At 40.6% G+C, this 17,086-nt stretch overlaps 2 protein-coding genes across 11 annotated transcripts in view; both read right to left on the bottom strand.

The window, feature by feature from the left end:
• Positions 1–3,823, bottom strand: part of TINAG (tubulointerstitial nephritis antigen) — a 62,186-nt gene extending 58,363 nt beyond the window's left edge. For both annotated transcript variants that reach the window (XM_076332957.1, XM_076332958.1), the window contains exon 1: positions 3,376–3,823. In XM_076332957.1, coding sequence (XP_076189072.1) covers positions 3,376–3,745 — 370 coding nt within the window. In that variant the 5' untranslated portion in view covers positions 3,746–3,823. The remainder of the gene's footprint in view (positions 1–3,375) is intronic.
• A 6,762-nt stretch (positions 3,824–10,585) lies between these two features.
• The window catches only part of MLIP (muscular LMNA interacting protein), a 126,969-nt gene continuing 120,468 nt past the window's right edge, over positions 10,586–17,086 (bottom strand). For all 9 annotated transcript variants that reach the window (XM_076332947.1, XM_076332951.1, XM_076332953.1 and 6 more), the window contains 2 exons: positions 13,020–13,054; positions 10,586–10,927 (listed from right to left, as the gene is read on the bottom strand). In XM_076332947.1, coding sequence (XP_076189062.1) covers positions 13,028–13,054 — 27 coding nt within the window. In that variant the 3' untranslated portion in view covers positions 10,586–10,927; positions 13,020–13,027. The remainder of the gene's footprint in view (positions 10,928–13,019; positions 13,055–17,086) is intronic.

Below are 17,086 nucleotides of genomic sequence, written 5' to 3'. Positions count from 1 at the left end.
CCCGGGTCTGAGTGGCCGCAGTGCGTGTCGTTTTACTGTCAGATCCAGAGACCTTCTCTTCCCTTTGAGGGCACTGAATAGTGTTGAACAGGGCTCGGTAGGCATGGGCCAGGCCCCAGCACGTTGCAATGATCTGCATCTCTCTGGAGTTACCAGGGTGACAACATACTTTTTCCAAATGTTCTACTAACTTTTCAGGATTCTGCACTTGCTCAGGGGTGAAGTTCCAAAACACTGGGGGTGCCCATTGGCCTAGGTACTTGCCCATCTTGTCCCACATACCCTGCCACTCATAACTATCCAGCCTTGGGGTGGATCTCTGGATGATATTCTTAAATTGCTTATTAACTTTAGACAAAACCAAAACAGTATTCCGAAGAAATACCAATAGAAGTATCTTAACTGCCCAAGGATGTTCAAAATACTGAAAAGTTACTGTAATGAAGGAGGAAACATCATAGAAAAAGGTAGTGACACTGCCATCCTGTATTTCCTCCGTAAAAAAACTCTCAGAAAAATTACTGCAATTGCTAGTTGTCTCCACGAAGTGGTATCTGTAGTACAGTAATGGTTTCATTGTGAAATGCACATACCAAATTAAGCCCAAGGTCAATGCTTTAAAAATAAACCTCCCAAGCGGAACATCACCAATCACTGCAGACCACAGCAAACTGCAAAAACCAACACCAATCTCTAACATGTACAGCAAAAAAAGGAGCACGATGCAGATTATACAAATCAATATCGAGAACAGAGGAACCAACATTGTGACCCACAACTGTTAACAGGTATAAATTCCTTAATACGCTCCAGTTAATCTGTTATTATCTCAAACCCTTCGTGCTCCATGTTGGGCGCCAAAAAGGACTGTCGTGGTTTAACCTCAGCCAGCAACTGAGCACCACCCAGCTGCTCGCTCACTCCCCCCCACCCCCCGGTGGGATGGGGGAGAGAATTGGAAGAGTAGAAGTGAGAAAAACTCGTGGGTTGAGATAAAAACAGTTTAATAATTGAAATAAAATAATAATAAATATAATAATGATAATGTAATAATAATAACAACAATACACAAAGCAAGTGATGCACAGTACAATTGCTCACCACCCGCCGACCGATGCCCAGCCAGTCCCCGAGCAGCAGCCCCCCCGGCCAGCTTTCCCCAGTTTATGTACTGAGCATGACGTCACATGGTATGGAATGTCCCTTTGGCCAGTTTGCCTGTGCCCCCTCCCAGCTTCTTGTGCACCTCCAGCCTTCTCAGTCGGTAGAGCATGGGAAGCTGAAAAGTCCTTGGCTAGTGTAAGCACTACTTAGCAACAACTAAAACATCGGTGTGTTATCAACATTGTTCTCATCCTAAATCCGAAACACAGCACTCTGCCAGCTACTAGGAAGGAAATTAACTCTATCCCTGCCGAAACCAGGTCACCAGCCCATGTAAAGCACTTCAGTTTATTGGTTTATTTAAAGTTATATGACTCAGGAAGCACTGAGAGCAAAACCACAGGCAACCAAAAGATCAAAATCTTCCAGGTGAAAAGTACTTCGGCATACGTGGTCTTCTAGTGCTTAAATAATTCTTAGCCAAAGGCAGAAGTGTAGTCTCAGTTACTGAAAGTCAGCTAATATACTTAAGTAATTTCTAAAAATGCTTCATAGTTTGCTTAATCTTCAGATATTCAGTCTTTTGCTTTTCCCCATTTTTTTCTTCCAATTTCATTCTCTCTTCCCTGTTCCTCAGACATTTCAGTTCTAGAAAGTTCCTTTAAAGTTGTAATTTTTTCCTGCTGTATTTTGGCTGCTTTGTTATTCTCCTTTTACCCTTTAAATTACCTGTATAACAAATCTCCAATAAATAGATTAAAAAATGCTCAGACTTTCTGTCAATGAAGCACTTTAAGGATTAGAAAAACAGGACCTTGTTTTGAGATGAGATATATAAAAAAAAGATACAAGCTCACCTATAGGACAAATAAAGTTGCTTGAATAGACTAAATATAATTGCTACCTCTGGCAGGCATGTACAGTCCAGGAGTTACAAAACAGTGAACACACAAGCAAAAAATTGAATTAAGAAAGGCAGTGAAAATATTACCCCTCACCTATTCCCTTATCTAAACCTTCTGTTACACTTTTACCTTTTAGAGGTAGACCTATGGCAGGATCCACCTGACAAACTGCTGCAGGTTTTGTAGTGATTTGTTTCCGTGAAAGAGTTTGCCAAACTAGGCCCACAGGCTGTCAGCTCTGGAGCGGAAACATTGCTAAATGTTTATGTAGAGCTTACGACAACAACCCCCTGATCTGTTGGAAATAATATACACCACTGCACCAAATAAATATGAAACAAATGTCTTTATTTACATAAATCATAGAACATTCTTTTAGATGATTAGAAACACTTTGGAAAATCAAATTTGTTTTACAGCATTTCTGGCACTCCTACTTATCAGATTTTGGCTGCATGCCTGGCTTAAGAGCATAGCCTCCTAAAGAGTTTGCGGTCTGAGTGCTGGAATGCAAGCAGCAGGGTTATTGCAAAGAAAGAGTTCATTTTAAAAAGTTGTGGCGGTATTTTTGTTGATTTTAGGCTTTTGAAAGTTTGGTACAGTCTCCACATTTTCAGCCAGATTTGGTCTACGAATAGTAAGAAGGTACATAGTCTTAAAATCCACTATTCTAAACTTTTCTCACCAGGAGAGATTTGGCCCATGCAGGAACCAAGGGAGGACCAGCTGTTTGTAGATCCTTTCTTTGCAATCTCTAGTTCTCAAAAAAATAGACTGAGTTTAGATTAGTCCTGGAGGAACTTCCACTACAAACTAACTTGTAAGAAAATAAAATATGCCAGAAATCCTCGTTCTAACCACATCCCTTCACCTACTTCGGCACCTGAGCTGTTGTGGGAAAAATGGTGTCCCACAGGAAAGCTATGCTAGATCAAAACCATTGCAGAATACTTCATAACAGTATCATTCAGGATAATGCTCAATTTTCTTGATGATTTGTTAGTGCTGATGGATACAAAAATTTAGAGGTTGCTGTTCATCTTATGTTAATCTGTGAAGATCTATTGAAGTTGATGAGATCACACTAATTTTGATCCAATGAGGTTATCTCTGAGAAGTTGCAGGTAAAACAGAGTTTGTGTCCAGCAGAAATATGATCTAACCAACGCTGAAAAAAATCTGTCCCTACAAACAAAAAAATAGCAGCGAGCATAATTCTTACTCCAGTTTCAAACTCAGTGTCTTTGTCCACTATGTCTTAATCACATTTTTAGGATGTATACACTATATATACTGATTAATCAGTAATTTTACTTCCAAGTATATTTTTATTGTGATGCCAACTGAGCATTTTCTCTATACGTACCCGATGTTGGAGATGGCCAAGGCTCATCTGACCTGGTGGGCTCAACAGGGTTGTCACAGACTTCCCAGTAGTCAGCACAACAGTCTACAGGGCCAGGAGAACCTGAGGCACAGAACTGGTCACAGTAACATATAGCTGCTTTGGAGACGATGTTAAAGCTGCAGTCATCATCTCTTCCTGTGCAGCAGCCTCGTATCCTGCAGGACCTTCCCTGATACAGACTCCTTTTTAGCCTGCTCCACTTTGCAGAACCACCATCTTCAACAGAGTAAAGTCCTCGGGGGAAATTTCTTCTAGAGTCAAGCTGCTTTGCCATCCAAACTTCACTTGCAATGCAATATAAGAGCAAAATCTGACTTTTGAGCCACATTCTTCTGCCTCTAGCAGCCTTTTTTAAGGCTCTCTGTGCTTCACTTTATCGGTAAATGTCCATTTACTGTAGATGTAATACCTTTAGTTAGTATTCAGAAAGAAATCTAAACAGAAAGCTGCAGACTATGGTTTTCTAGGAAGGCTCTGTATGTGTTAATTATTAGTCAGACATGTTGTAAACTGATTTATTTGCCCAAGATACAGAGATACTGGAAACAGAGTCACAACTATGTATTCATCATTATGAAACGTTGGGTGCATTCTTTTGCAAATGAGAAAGTTTATAGTAAAGGTTTCAGAATATACAGAATATACATGGTCCAATATTTTAGCTCTATATTTTTAACTTCTAAAATCAAAACAATATGAGGAATGAGTACATGGTGTCAAAGGAAGCTCTCTTTCTTTCAAGCTTCATTTACCTGTAACTAATATGTTATCCATATGATTGGAAACTATATAACACTTAGATTGTATTTCATCTACATTTTCTTTTCTGATATGCAGGGCTATACCACTGCAGTAAACTTATCTTGCATCCCTGGTTTCAATCTTGTTTCCAATTATCTAGCGTAGCTTTATATGCTTAATTTTGCACTGTTTTACTGTGGGCAAATTAAAAAAAAGTCAGGTGATATTCAGTATAAACTATTACCCAAAGATATTCTTTTAAGGTTTGCATTTCTTTAGTCAAAATGAACTTGGTAATCACTGTAAATAGCATAAAAAATACCCACTGATGAGTGCTCATTCCTATTTAAAAAGGAAATGGCTATATTAATAAAACTGAAAAGAAAAACAGGGCAAATATCAAAAGATATATCTAACAGCCTTTACAACTTGATCTATGATCTCCAGGTTTTTCAACAGCAGACCTAAAGAAATATGCATGGTACTGTTGCCAAAACTTTAAAAAAAATCAGAAAAAAGCAGCAAAGGACTTTGAAGTTCCTAGCAGAGGTAGCACATAAGGCTAAATTGCAAAAATATCATAGTTTGAAATCTGAACAGTTACAAGAAAATTTAAGTCTCCAGAGTTGAACAAGCAGGGGTAAAAAACAGTCATCATTCTGTCTCCATTTTGTAGTAAAATAGAGAAACTGGGGTTGTTTAGCCTGGAGAAGAGGAGGCTCAGGGGAGACCTCATCGCTCTCTACAACTACCTGAAAGGAGGTTGTAGCGAGGTGGGTGTTGGTCCCTTCTCTCAAGTAACTAGTGATAGGACGAGAGGAAATGGCCTCAAGTTGCGCCAGGGGAGGTTTAGATTGGATGTGAGGAAAAATGTCTTTACTGAAAGAGTGGTTAAAGATTGGAAGAGGCTGCCCAGGGAAGTGGTTGAGTCCCCATCCCTGGAGGTATTTAAAAGACGTGTAGATGAGGCGCTTAGGGACATGGTTTAGTGGGCATGGTGGTGTTGGGTTGACGGTTGGACTCGATGATCTTAGAGGTCTTTTCCAACCTCAATGATTCTATGATTCTATGATTCTAAGTTAATGGCAGACTGTTTTCTAGGGAATGAAGGGAATCTTTCCCTTTGTGACCTCAGCTGGGCTTTTCAGTGCTGCAGGAAGCCATAGCATCAAAGGGCACTACTTTTGAAAGCACAGCTGGCAGCACAGCTGGTTTGGATGCATTGCCATGAATGGCAGAGACATTAAGAGGGAATATGTGTGTGTGTTTATACACATATGGGCTCGTAATCCAAATGTTCAAGTCTTTAATACAATCTCTTGCTAGCAGTGCTTTTATTGGACCTGCCTCCCACACTGTCTCCACCACAGCTGAAGAACTGTGGATGAGGGAAAATTGCATCAGACCACACGATTTTTATTTTGCTCTGTTGCAAGCAATCTTCTGTGTGGAAGTTAATAGAAAGGCCAAGGTCAGCAACATGCAATCACTGTACATCACATAATAGGACATAAATCTTAGCCTTCAAACTTGCTCTGTGGTTTTTTATTAAGTTTTGTTTATGAGATAAAAATCTGGACAACGTTAAGTCTGTCACTGACTGCTATAATGCATCAGATATAACGTGAGGAAAATGAGAAAAGACATGTTCATGGAAACACAAGTGAAGTGCTCACTAGAAATGATAATCCAGTTCTTTTCCTTATGTCTACGCGACTCCATCAGTTCCAAGAGAATGACTCCTGATTTGCACTAACACTAGCAAAATGCAAATCTCCTTTGTTATTACACATCCTTGGAAATAGTTTTACAAAGTTATCTCCTTGCTCTGGAAGCATAAGAAAGAAAAAAAGCTACCATATGTGATAAATGTTATCAGCCAGTCAGATTAAGTGAACAGGCATATCTGTGTTTTAAGTTACAGACCTCCGGTTTCATTTGGTTCTGTTTGGTGGGTTTTTTTAAATTTTCAACTTTAAAATCTTGCTGATGATAAACCAGAGGCAAGGGATTTGCTTGGAAATGACGTGAGCTAGTTTACACAGGAATGAGGTTTCTTTTAAAGGGATGTGAAAATGTAACTTGCGCTTCTAAACAGCTTTGGTTTGTGACACAAGAAACCATGCTGATGCTTGATAAAATCCAATTCCCATTTATTGGCATGTGTTCAAAAGTTAAAAAAAACCCCACAAATCTATTCTGTTGTGGTTCAGCAAATATTTTTATTTCAGCAGTTTCCTTTGTAAGCAAAAGTAGCTTTATGTTCACTGTATGAAAGCACCTGTTGACTTACCTGTAACTATTCAGTACAATTAAGTACAAAAATATCTGACTTGTAACTGTTTCAGTTCTACCTGATGTCTACCCTTGAGCTTCAAAAAACACCACACATTTGGCAGGAATTCAAGTATTTATATCACTGAACACTTGGTGGAGTAACAGATAAAAACCAGTTTAAAATGTCCAAGAATCTCTTTAAAGCTGGAGTAGGATTATTCCACAGCCTTTCTTTCGAAAATGTCCCTGATTTGTCTGAATGGGCCTATTAGACACCATAAAATCTCATTTCTAATAACCTTCAGAGTACAGGTGATAGCACTGGCAAGTGAGGCTCTGGGTGCTTGTTGTGGTTTAACCTCAGCCAGCAACTGAGCACCACCCAGCTGCTCGCTCACTCCCCCCCGCGCCCCAGTGGGATGGGGGAGAGAATTGGAAGAGCACAAGTGAGAAAAACTCGTGGGTTGACTTAAAAAGAGTTTAATAATTGAAATAAAATAATAATAACAATAATAGTAATAATAATGTAATAATAATAATAATAAATACACAAAGCAAGTGATGCACAGTACAATTGCTCACCACCCGCCGACCGATGCCCAGCCAGTCCCCGAGCAGCGGCCCCCCCGGCCAGCTTTCCCCAGTTTATGTACTGAGCATGACGTCACATGGTATGGAATGTCCCTTTGGCCAGTTTGCCTGTGCCCCCTCCCAGCTTCTTGTGCACCTCCAGCCTTCTCAGTCAGTAGAGCATGGGAAGCTGAAAAGTCCTTGGCTAGTGTAAGCACTACCTAGCAACAACTAAAACATCGGTGTGTTATCAACATTGTTCTCATCCTAAATCCAAAACACAGCACTGTACCAGCTACTAGGAAGGAAATTAACTCTGTCCCTGCCAAAACCAGGACAGTGCTGAAGGTCACTCTCAGGACGGATGGCAGAGCCCACCCCATCAGAAGACCGTGGCACCTTTCCTTCTCCTGGCTGCTGCAAGCGGGCTGGGGTCAAGGCTTGCACCCAGACACGGAGGGAGAATTGCAGTACTGCTACCTTGTGCCAGGAAAACTAAGTGGCTTTCGGTCAGTTTAGGAAGAAACCAGGATGCCAGACCCAATTCAGTCATTTGCCAGTAGACACAACTCAGTGCATCAGAGAGCCTGTGTAATTGCTTATCTCCAGTTTAAACTCTGCAATATGGGCCATCCCTTTCTTTGAACTTAAATGGAAACTTAACTGATGACTCCTTGCACAAAATACATCACTGATTTGTAATGTCTACAATAGTTTATACTTACTAGTCTTTATTATTATGGCTGCAATGCAGTAAAAGTTTTTAAGCAAACCCACTTCACCAGTATTATCCCACAATATCTTCTCTCTCCCATGTACTAAAGAGAGAATAGGATTCACCCTCCCAAACTGTGAGTTACTAGCTTCTGGATGCTATATGCAGAGAAAAGCTGCGTTAAAGTGATTTTCTCACTGTCACTTTGGTCTCCATATGTTTGGAGCCATTCCCACAGGAATGGGAGTGCTTTCACCCTGTTTGGCAACAGCCTGGCAGCTCACTGCTGTGTGTTGTTGGCACGATATCAAGCAGTGCCACTTTTAATTCAAACATTTCAGGGCTGCCTATCTCAATTCTTATGATGCTAATCCAGGTTACGTGTAACTCAGAATAGTGGTGGCTTAGGTGACAAATTTCATCAGACGTCTAAGTAGAGTCCTGCCACAGTGCGACTTGCTAGACACAGCCTCTGGGACCAACGTGCCTCAGATATTTAAATCAACAGATTCAGCGTCAAAGTCAGAGGTAGAGGAAGAGAAACTGACACCAATTGCCCATGCCAAAGAAATCCCATTCCTCACACACACAGATTCACACACACAAGTGCTCAAGCACTCAGAGTCAACAACACAGGTAAAAGAAGATGACTTTATAGATGTTCCATGGTACTAAGTGGTTGCTACAGCCTCATGGCCTTTTCACTCTTCCCACCACAGTAATACACCATGCATGCTTCCCACCCCAGCTGCATTGCTTGGTCAACCTCAAGGCAGCAGGTGCCGTCTCATTCTTCTTATTGTCAGCCATACTCCAGCATTGCCCTGAGGTCAGCCCACTCCGGGCTCAGTCAAGAAGAATGGGGGAACCTGTGCATGAACCAGCACAGTATGCATGCAGCCTCACAGCTGCAAGTGCCCTCCTAAACAGTGTTTCACTAGGACTTGCAGAATGGGTAACAGCAGTCATTGTGGCTTATATCTGGATAGGAACCTCTCAGGAGACACAACCGGGCGTGGAAATCTTGGCAGTGGTCCCATCATATAATAGGCCACACACCACCTTCGTTATGCTGTCAGTGCAGACTATTGTGGAGAGATTAGCCTGTCCATGGCTGCGCATAGCTTGAGAGAGATGATGTCTGCAGGGAGTTTGCCAATCCCAAACCTCATCAACCAGTTAGAGGTGAAGGAGAGGAGGAACATATTGTATTCCACTGTCAGTATGAGCTCTCAGAAAGTGTTATGCTGGTGTTGCATGGCAGATGTGTACCTACTGGTGTTCATCTCAAATGTGTGGCCCTATCTGATCCCACCAGTGAATGTTGGCACCCCAAATCGAAACTCTCCTCTTGACCATGGTGTGCTGGTTTTGGCTGGGCTAGAGTTAATTTTCTTCATAGTAGCTAGTATGGGGCTATGTTTTGGATTTGTGCTGAAAACAGTGTTGATAATACAGGGATGTTTTGGTTATTGCTGAGCAGCGCTTACGCAGAGTCAAGGCCTTTTCTGCTCCTCACCCCACCCCACCAGCGAGTAGGCTGGGGGTGCACAAGAAGTTGGGAGGGGACACAGCTGGGACAGCTGACCCCAACTGACCAAAGGGATATTCCATACCATATGATGTCATGCTCAGCATATAAAGCTGGGGGAAGAAGGAGAGAGGGGGTCACGTTCAGAGTGATGGCGTTTGTCTTCCCAAGTCACCGTTACGCGTGATGGAGCCCTGCTTTCCTGGAGATGGCTGAACACCTGCCTGCCGATGGGAAGTAGGGAATGAATTCCTTGTTTTGCTTTGCTTGTGTGTGTGGCTTTTGCTTTGCCTATTAAACTGTCTTTATCTCAACCCATGCGTTTTCTCACTTTTACCTGTCTGATTCTCTCCCCCATCTCACTTGGGGGAGGAGTGAGTGAGCAGCTGGGTGGTGCTTAGTTGCTGGCTGGGGTTAAACCACGACACATGGGTAGACTGACAAGGGCAGAGGCAAAAGTAGCCTCCCAAACCAATACTATAAACTTGGACAGGTTGTCCATGTGCCTACCATTAGCCTTACCACTAAGCAGGCTTAGAGGTGCTTCGGATACATATTAAGTTTGGCGTTATTGCAGTGTGAGTGTCACCAGTCCACTTCTAGAAAAGCCAGCTTGCAGCAGGCTCTTCCCTTAACTTGTAAGCTACTCTGTGCCATTTGCTTTGGGGTGTATGACTTGACTGGTGTAGACATAGCCTAGGATTGCCCTGTGTATGGCTAGACACTACTCCTTGCATAAGTGAGAGCAGTCTTAAATAGAAATCGCCAGCTCATTTTTGTTCAGACATCTTTTACAATGTACAAAGAGATGCTGCAAGAATAATATATGCAACTTATTCATATGAAACAATTATGCCTTGGCTAATGCACATGCTGGATAGCCACTATTAACGTGCTCACCAACCCCAGTAAGACAGCCAGTGAGCCTGTGCAGGGCAGGCAAGCATCGGTCAGGTGGGGAAGGACTGGGCTTCTTGATCCTCATAACAGGCTGATCCTCAGTGTTGCTGAGTTGCCACTTTCTGATTTTCTGGTTTTAAGGATTTTTTACACCTTAAGGTATAGATTTTTTCCTTTTGTATGCTGGCCAAAGGGCTATGAATATTGCATGGCAGGGAAAAATCACTGCGTGCTGATTGCTGTGGGTGCCGACACAAACGTGTATAATTCCTGGAGTATTTCACAAAACATAAGTGTCTGTGTGGTGGCAAAATGTGGCCAAGGTTAAGAGCGTGGGAGCATTCCTTTCCCAATGATGCTGGCATTCGTTCTCAGCTACTTGAAATACGTGGAGCTAGATTTACAGGAGTAAAAATAAGAATCACAGCAACCACTTTGCAACAAAAATATGGCTTTATTTAATTTCAGCATTTATATTATTTCTAAAGAAAATATGCTGTGTTATTTTGGGCATCTCTTAAACCAGCAAGCACTTCAAGAAATCATATTTCAATATGGCACATTAATGTGTGTATCTCTGGGGTTAATTATGCTAGTACATAAGATTATCTCTTGAAAGAACATTGATTGTTATTACTGCTTTGCAATTAGCATATTGGAAGCAATTTATTTTTTTAAATGGTGCTTTAAATAACATTTGTGCTGTGGATTCCTTCTTAGTATAGAAACAGGCCTCAAAATACTCTACGGTTTTAGCTCTTGATCCTAATTCGGGGCTGCAAAAGAAGAGTTTTTGCATGAACACGAGTAGTCAAAAATACAGATCAGTAAACTGTATAACATGCACTCAGGTCACTCAGTTTTCCTAATTTATACGATCTGGTGATTTGACTAACAAATGTAACTCATAGTTTCACAGAAAAAAAAGGCATGCAGAAATATCCAGCCACCTCCTTTGTGCTATAGCTGTGGGAGAAGATGACAGCTGGCAGACCAAACCTACCTTGTGAGATGCTTGCCTGTCTTTGCAGCAGCCTGAGGTAAACTGAGTACTTAAATTTCCACATAGCTGCAACCGTCCAAATTCTAAACTAAATCTCTCTTCCTGAAATTTAGGCCCATTTCTTTCTCTCCTACTCTCAGGAAGGATAGAGAAGTCACTAATATGCCTTTATAACAGCCCATTATGAAGAGATATAAACTGCTGTGCCTCTGTTTTCTCATTTATTTTTTTTCTGTGTGAAGACACTGAAACCATTACATCTTTTCTAAAGTTCCCATTTGTTTTCCACATTCCATGCAACTGATTCTTCACTAACACTGAACAGAGATGAGTAATTACCTCCATTATATTATAAGCACTCCCTTCAACATCTCCCCTGAGTGGCGTTTTTCTTAAGAGCATCACCTCTTCAACTCAGGTTCAGTTTGTGGTCCCCTGTAATCCTCAGGTTCTCTCCTGCAGTATTATTGTCACTCCTTTTCTGTCTGTGACAGAATGTATTTGTCTTCAAAGAATTTTATCATATTGATTTCAAGCCATTCCTCTAATGTAAGCGACATTTTTTGAATTCTAATCCTGCCTCCCAAGCTGCTTGCAAGTCCTCCCAAATGGGCACTATCTGTAAATTTGGTAAGCTTATTGTCCATGTGATTGAGCAAGTAATTAATGGCAATGTTTCATAGTGCTAGAGCTAGAAAACCACATTATGGAAGCCTGTGTGAGATGTTCTCCTACTTTGGCAGCAAATGATTGTTCTCAGAGTCCAGCTTTCCAATCAGTTGCATATCTACCTTATGTGAATTTAATTTAGTCCTTATCTGCTTTGCTTGCTTATGAATGTCATGTGGGACTGTGTCGAAGATATGCTGTATCAAATACAACCCCTATATCTGTTTTGCTGTCAAAGAAGGAAATGAGATCAACTTGATAGGATTTGTTTCTGACGTGTCCCTGTGCAAGTCCTCTTATCTCCTTACTATTCTTTCGATGCCTACAAATGGGTTGTTTAATACTTTGTTCCAGTGTCTTGGAAATGCTATTAGGGCTGGCTTTTCTGTAATTCTTTAGATTTTCCTTTCCTCCTTTGTTAGATATGACATTGTGTTTGCCTTTCTCCATTTTTCTGGGAACTTGCTCATCCTGCTAATCACTAGTGTTTGAGAAATTGCTCTGGTTAAGTATTTTAAGGGTAAGTTTCATTAGGCTGTGCCATCCTGAATACTCCAATTTACCTCAGTATTCCTTCAGATGTTCTTTTCCTATTCTCTCCATGATCCTACTCCCAAATTCTTAATAACAACTGAAATAAAATTTTAGTAATAATTAACCTTTTTTGTGAAGACCGAAACAAAAAAAAAGGCATTGAACATTTCAGCCTTTTCTATATCACCTATTTGCTGCCCTCCCTTGTTAAGTACTACATTGTATCTGCTCTCAAGCATAGTGCATTTTTTGTGATACAGTATTATTTAACTCTAGCAAACCATTCATTTTAATGGCACTATGTGGTTATGCACTCAAATATAAAATAATATTAATCTTATTTCGATGACATTACCTCACAATCTAATTCCAGACCATACCTCAATTTCTTCCAACAGTTTGATTGCATCCCACTTAAAATTAATTCAGTTGTGACTTTATTCTGTGATGCTAGGAAGTGAAATTATTCTGTATTGGTAATTACTAATAGAAAATCATTCACCAAACATAGCCAGCTTATTATTCAAACACTAAATTGCATAGCTAAATCATCCTATCATCTTTTTAAACAAAACCATAAAAATTTGTTAAAGTGACACTAGAGAAATAGTTACATATTCAAAGTGTGACTGTAATCAAGTCAGAAAAATAGTAATACTCACCACCATAGCTAAACAGAACTTCTTTCATTGGCAACCTGTAGAAAAAAAGGGAAATAAAAGGTGAAAACAAAGTGGAAAGGGGAATAAAAACTGCTTATGTTAAGCAGGCACAGTTCTACAAACTGGTGGACAACTTCATACAGCACCTTGTCTTTTAAAAACATTGGTTTCCTGCACTGCTAATTTATAACTATGCTTACTGAGCTTGGGATGATTTTTCATGCATTGACGTGTTTGAGGAAGTATACTGCACATAGCACATTTCAACAGACAAAGCATCGCCTTGGCTAAATGCACGTTAGAGGACATTTCAGACTCATGTTGAGTTTCCACTTCTTTTTTGGACCACATCCTGGGAGGACAGAGCATGTGGCTAACCTTGCATTCACATGGCATGGATGTTGTTTTCCTCCACCTTTGCAAGACTTTTGACACAGTCTCCTACAGTAACCTGGTACCCAAACCAAGGAACAGGGTGGACTATAGAGTGGATGAATAACTGGCTGGACCACTGGTCTGAAAAGGTAGCAGTCGACAGTTCAAAGTCTCTGTTCCAGGTGGCATTTCAGAGGATGCTAAGGTGAATGCTGTTTGACATCTCCATCAGGGACCTGGGTGGTAGGAGAGCCTACATGTCCAGGAAGTCTGTGGATGTTACTAACTTGGAGGGGAGGTAGAGACTGATATGCTGAGGGTACAGCTGCCATTCTGGAGGACTTTGCCAGACTGGACAAATGGGCTAGCAGGAGCTTTATGAACAAAGGCAAATACAAAATCCTGCATCTGGCGGGGGACAAGGGGAGCGGAGGAAGTGAACAACCCCATGAAACTGCACAGGCCAGTGACCGACTGACTGGGTAGCAGCTCTGCAGAGAAGGACCTGAGGTCTGGTAGACACCAGACTGAACGTGGGTCAGTCCACCTTTGTTGTGATGAAGGATAACCTCATATACGGTTGCATTAATTAGAGCACAGCCAGCAGGTTGAGGGAAGTTATTATTCCCCTCTGCTGGGCATTAGTGAGGCTGCATCTGGAATGTAGTTTCCATTTTTGTGCCCTCCCGATAGAAAAGAGTTGCCAAGCAACCAGAAGAAACCCAATGGAGGACCATCAGGGTGGTTGCAGGGGTTCCTTGATTTCTGGGAAAGGCATATGACATATAAGGGGAGGCTACAGGGCATGTTTAACCTGAAGAGTAGGCTAAGGGGGTATCTATTTTCCCTCTCCAGCTATTTAAGCGGGGTTTATACAGAGCTCAGATTTGCATGGTGAAAGGAAAGGAGGCAACAAGTGGCAAAATTTTAACTACCCATAAGGAAAAATATTTTTATCGTAAGAACGGTCAAACACTATAACTATTTTTTCTCTGATTCTGTGATTCTAATTACTTATGCATTATTTAAGTATTGAATAATAAAAAAACCTTCTTCAACCTACAACTGTGTTCTGACTACCTATTCAGGGCAAGCTCTTTTCCTCTAAAACTATTATACAAAACTCCTGCCATTTTTTAAAGGAGACAAAATACCAGAGCTGTTTCTTAAAGCCAGATAGAATTAGATTACAATAGCAGTTTAAATGACATACTGACATTTCATACTTTCTCTGTGTCACATTTATATTACTACCCTTTCAGTCTTTTTTATGTAAATTTACCATATAAGTAATACATTTACAGTAATTCTTTTTATAGCAATCACGTTAGAAATAAAATCCTGTAAATGCATAAAATGCGTTTTCCTTATTAATGCATGGTGATCTCATATGCCTTTTCATGTCAGTAGGCTATAACTGAAACTTTTTACTTAAAACAAGGAGATGCCATTGAAGCTGGCAAAAAGTATTGCCCAAATACCTGTTGCAAGTATAAATTTCCTAATGTACATATAAAGTATTAAAAATTATAAAGTTTAAAGCATTGTTAAAGTACAAAGTAAATAGAAAGTATGACTGCTGACATTTAAAGGTTTTATTTGAGAATTTACAAATGTGCATTTTTTGGACCTACCTTTCTATTTATAAATATCAGAAGACTGTAGTTTACTGTTCCCTTTTAGTGGCACATCCACTTAAGAGGTTGAATAATTTGTCACAGCTAACACCTGAAATTCTTATTCGTTTAGTAAAAGCAGTAGTTATTCCTACTTTTAATGCTCATTTGCAGAGTCATTAAATTTTCAGTTAAATGGAGAGAGCCTACTGCTACAGTCCTTGGCTTGGTCAAAATAAACCATGAGTGGTAAGACTATCATTTCAGAAAGGTACTGTTCATTTAGTTCCAAAATATTTTGGGAGATAGGTCAAGTCAGAACAGTTCTCATTTGGGAGGCAAGTGACATCAAAGGATTTTCTAATTTGCATCATCCAAGAGCTTTTGCTGTTGCTCTTTGCCTTATTTGCTGCCTTAATGTCTATGCTTAGTATCAGTCTGTGCAGTGTTCTTTACGAATTGCCTAATGCCCCCTAGTTCATTAGATAATTCATAAACTTTGCAAATCAGCAGTACTGCAAAGACCACTCTGACCCTGCATCCCAGGTGTGGGGACTGAAGAGATGCTGACTGTGTTGCAGTGTACCACACGCGTGCTCTGCGACCTGGCTAGCTACAGAGCTGGCAGCGATGCTCTACCATACTAGTGTATACCAGTTCTCCACTGTCTGGAGGACGGGGCTGTAATTTTATGCAAGATTGAAAGTAAAAAGTGAATAGCGTGTCCTTGTGGCTCCAAGGAAAGTACAAGGAGCGACACAGTCTTTTGCCCTAATATGTCTGCATGCAGGGAAGGACCTGTCCCAGCACCAAATGGAAGGCAAAGGTGCTTGAACAAAGGAGTTGACATTTGAGTAGGAGCAGCTGCCGATTCAGTTCCCTCTAGTTTCATCTGGTATCTACCATACCCCTGTTCTTGCTTTGACAGGGATCTTCTTTACCAGTTGAAAAGGTATTGAACGGTACGTGGGAGCTGGATCATTACAGGATACCTAACTATCACCAGCAGCCTCCCCTAGTCTGTCAGGGTAAGCTGGAGGGGAGGGCAGCCTGTACCCTGCCCTTGTACCTTCCCACCAGAGGCAGGGAAGGACAGGCCTCCGCTATAGGTACAGCCCATTCTCATCCATCCCCGCTTCATAGTGACCATGATGTCAAGCAACTTTGTGGGGGGACTTTGTAAGCCCTGGGATTTTCTTTGTAAATCCAGGGTACAATGCCAGTATTTTTAACTGGAAGAACATCACTCTGCTCTGATACTGACATTTGGGTTGGAGCTTTGGTCTAACGTAAAACCCCTTACATAAATTCTTTAGTACAAGGACTCTTTCATAAAATGGGTGCATTTTCTTCTTATATGTAGAATCTATCAATGATTAATACTCACGTTGACCTCTGACCAGGAACACTCCTTAAGTAAATAAAGATTAAGAGCAATGTATAACAGAACTTTGGACCTTATTGACATTTTCATAGAATTTAAAATTTCAAGAACTTTTTCTATTAAAGTTCTTTAAAGTGGATCAGGGCAGATTGTTTTCCCTAGTAGAAAAAAAAGAGCTTCTTGTACTAAAATTCTCAAAAATTTGCACAAAAGACAGTCAGTGAAATCCTGTTACCACTGAAGTCAATGGAATCAGCTTTTTCTCATGAGGTCTTTTTATGAGTGTTGACCTTACAGATGCTATTATTATCTCAAATAATTATTGCAGATCTTTCAGGAATAACAAACAGATAAGACAGAGTAACAGCTGCAGCAAAAGATTGTATGAACCTAAAGTAATTGTATAATAGACTTGGGATTTTGCAAGTCATATATGAGTAAGGGTAATGAGTACATACTTTTAGCACCTGCATGCAATGTTTTTTTGTGACATATGTCACATGTTCTCTCTAAATATTCTGACTCAGTACAATTCTGAGAATGATTATAACGTCATTCACACACCATAATCTGGGCAAACACTAGGTTTACTTTAAAGGAAGACAGTAAGTATTGGAAATAACTGATATATCTGTTGGTTAGGTTTTACAGGAGTATCCTTCAGATTTCTCCAACTAAAAAGCACTGGTTGT

This window comes from Aptenodytes patagonicus, chromosome 3, assembly GCF_965638725.1.
Source record: "Aptenodytes patagonicus chromosome 3, bAptPat1.pri.cur, whole genome shotgun sequence".
NCBI classification, from domain to species: Eukaryota; Metazoa; Chordata; class Aves; order Sphenisciformes; family Spheniscidae; genus Aptenodytes; species Aptenodytes patagonicus.
Note: the sequence above shows the minus strand (reverse complement) of the source record. Positions and strands in the feature narration are given on the sequence as shown.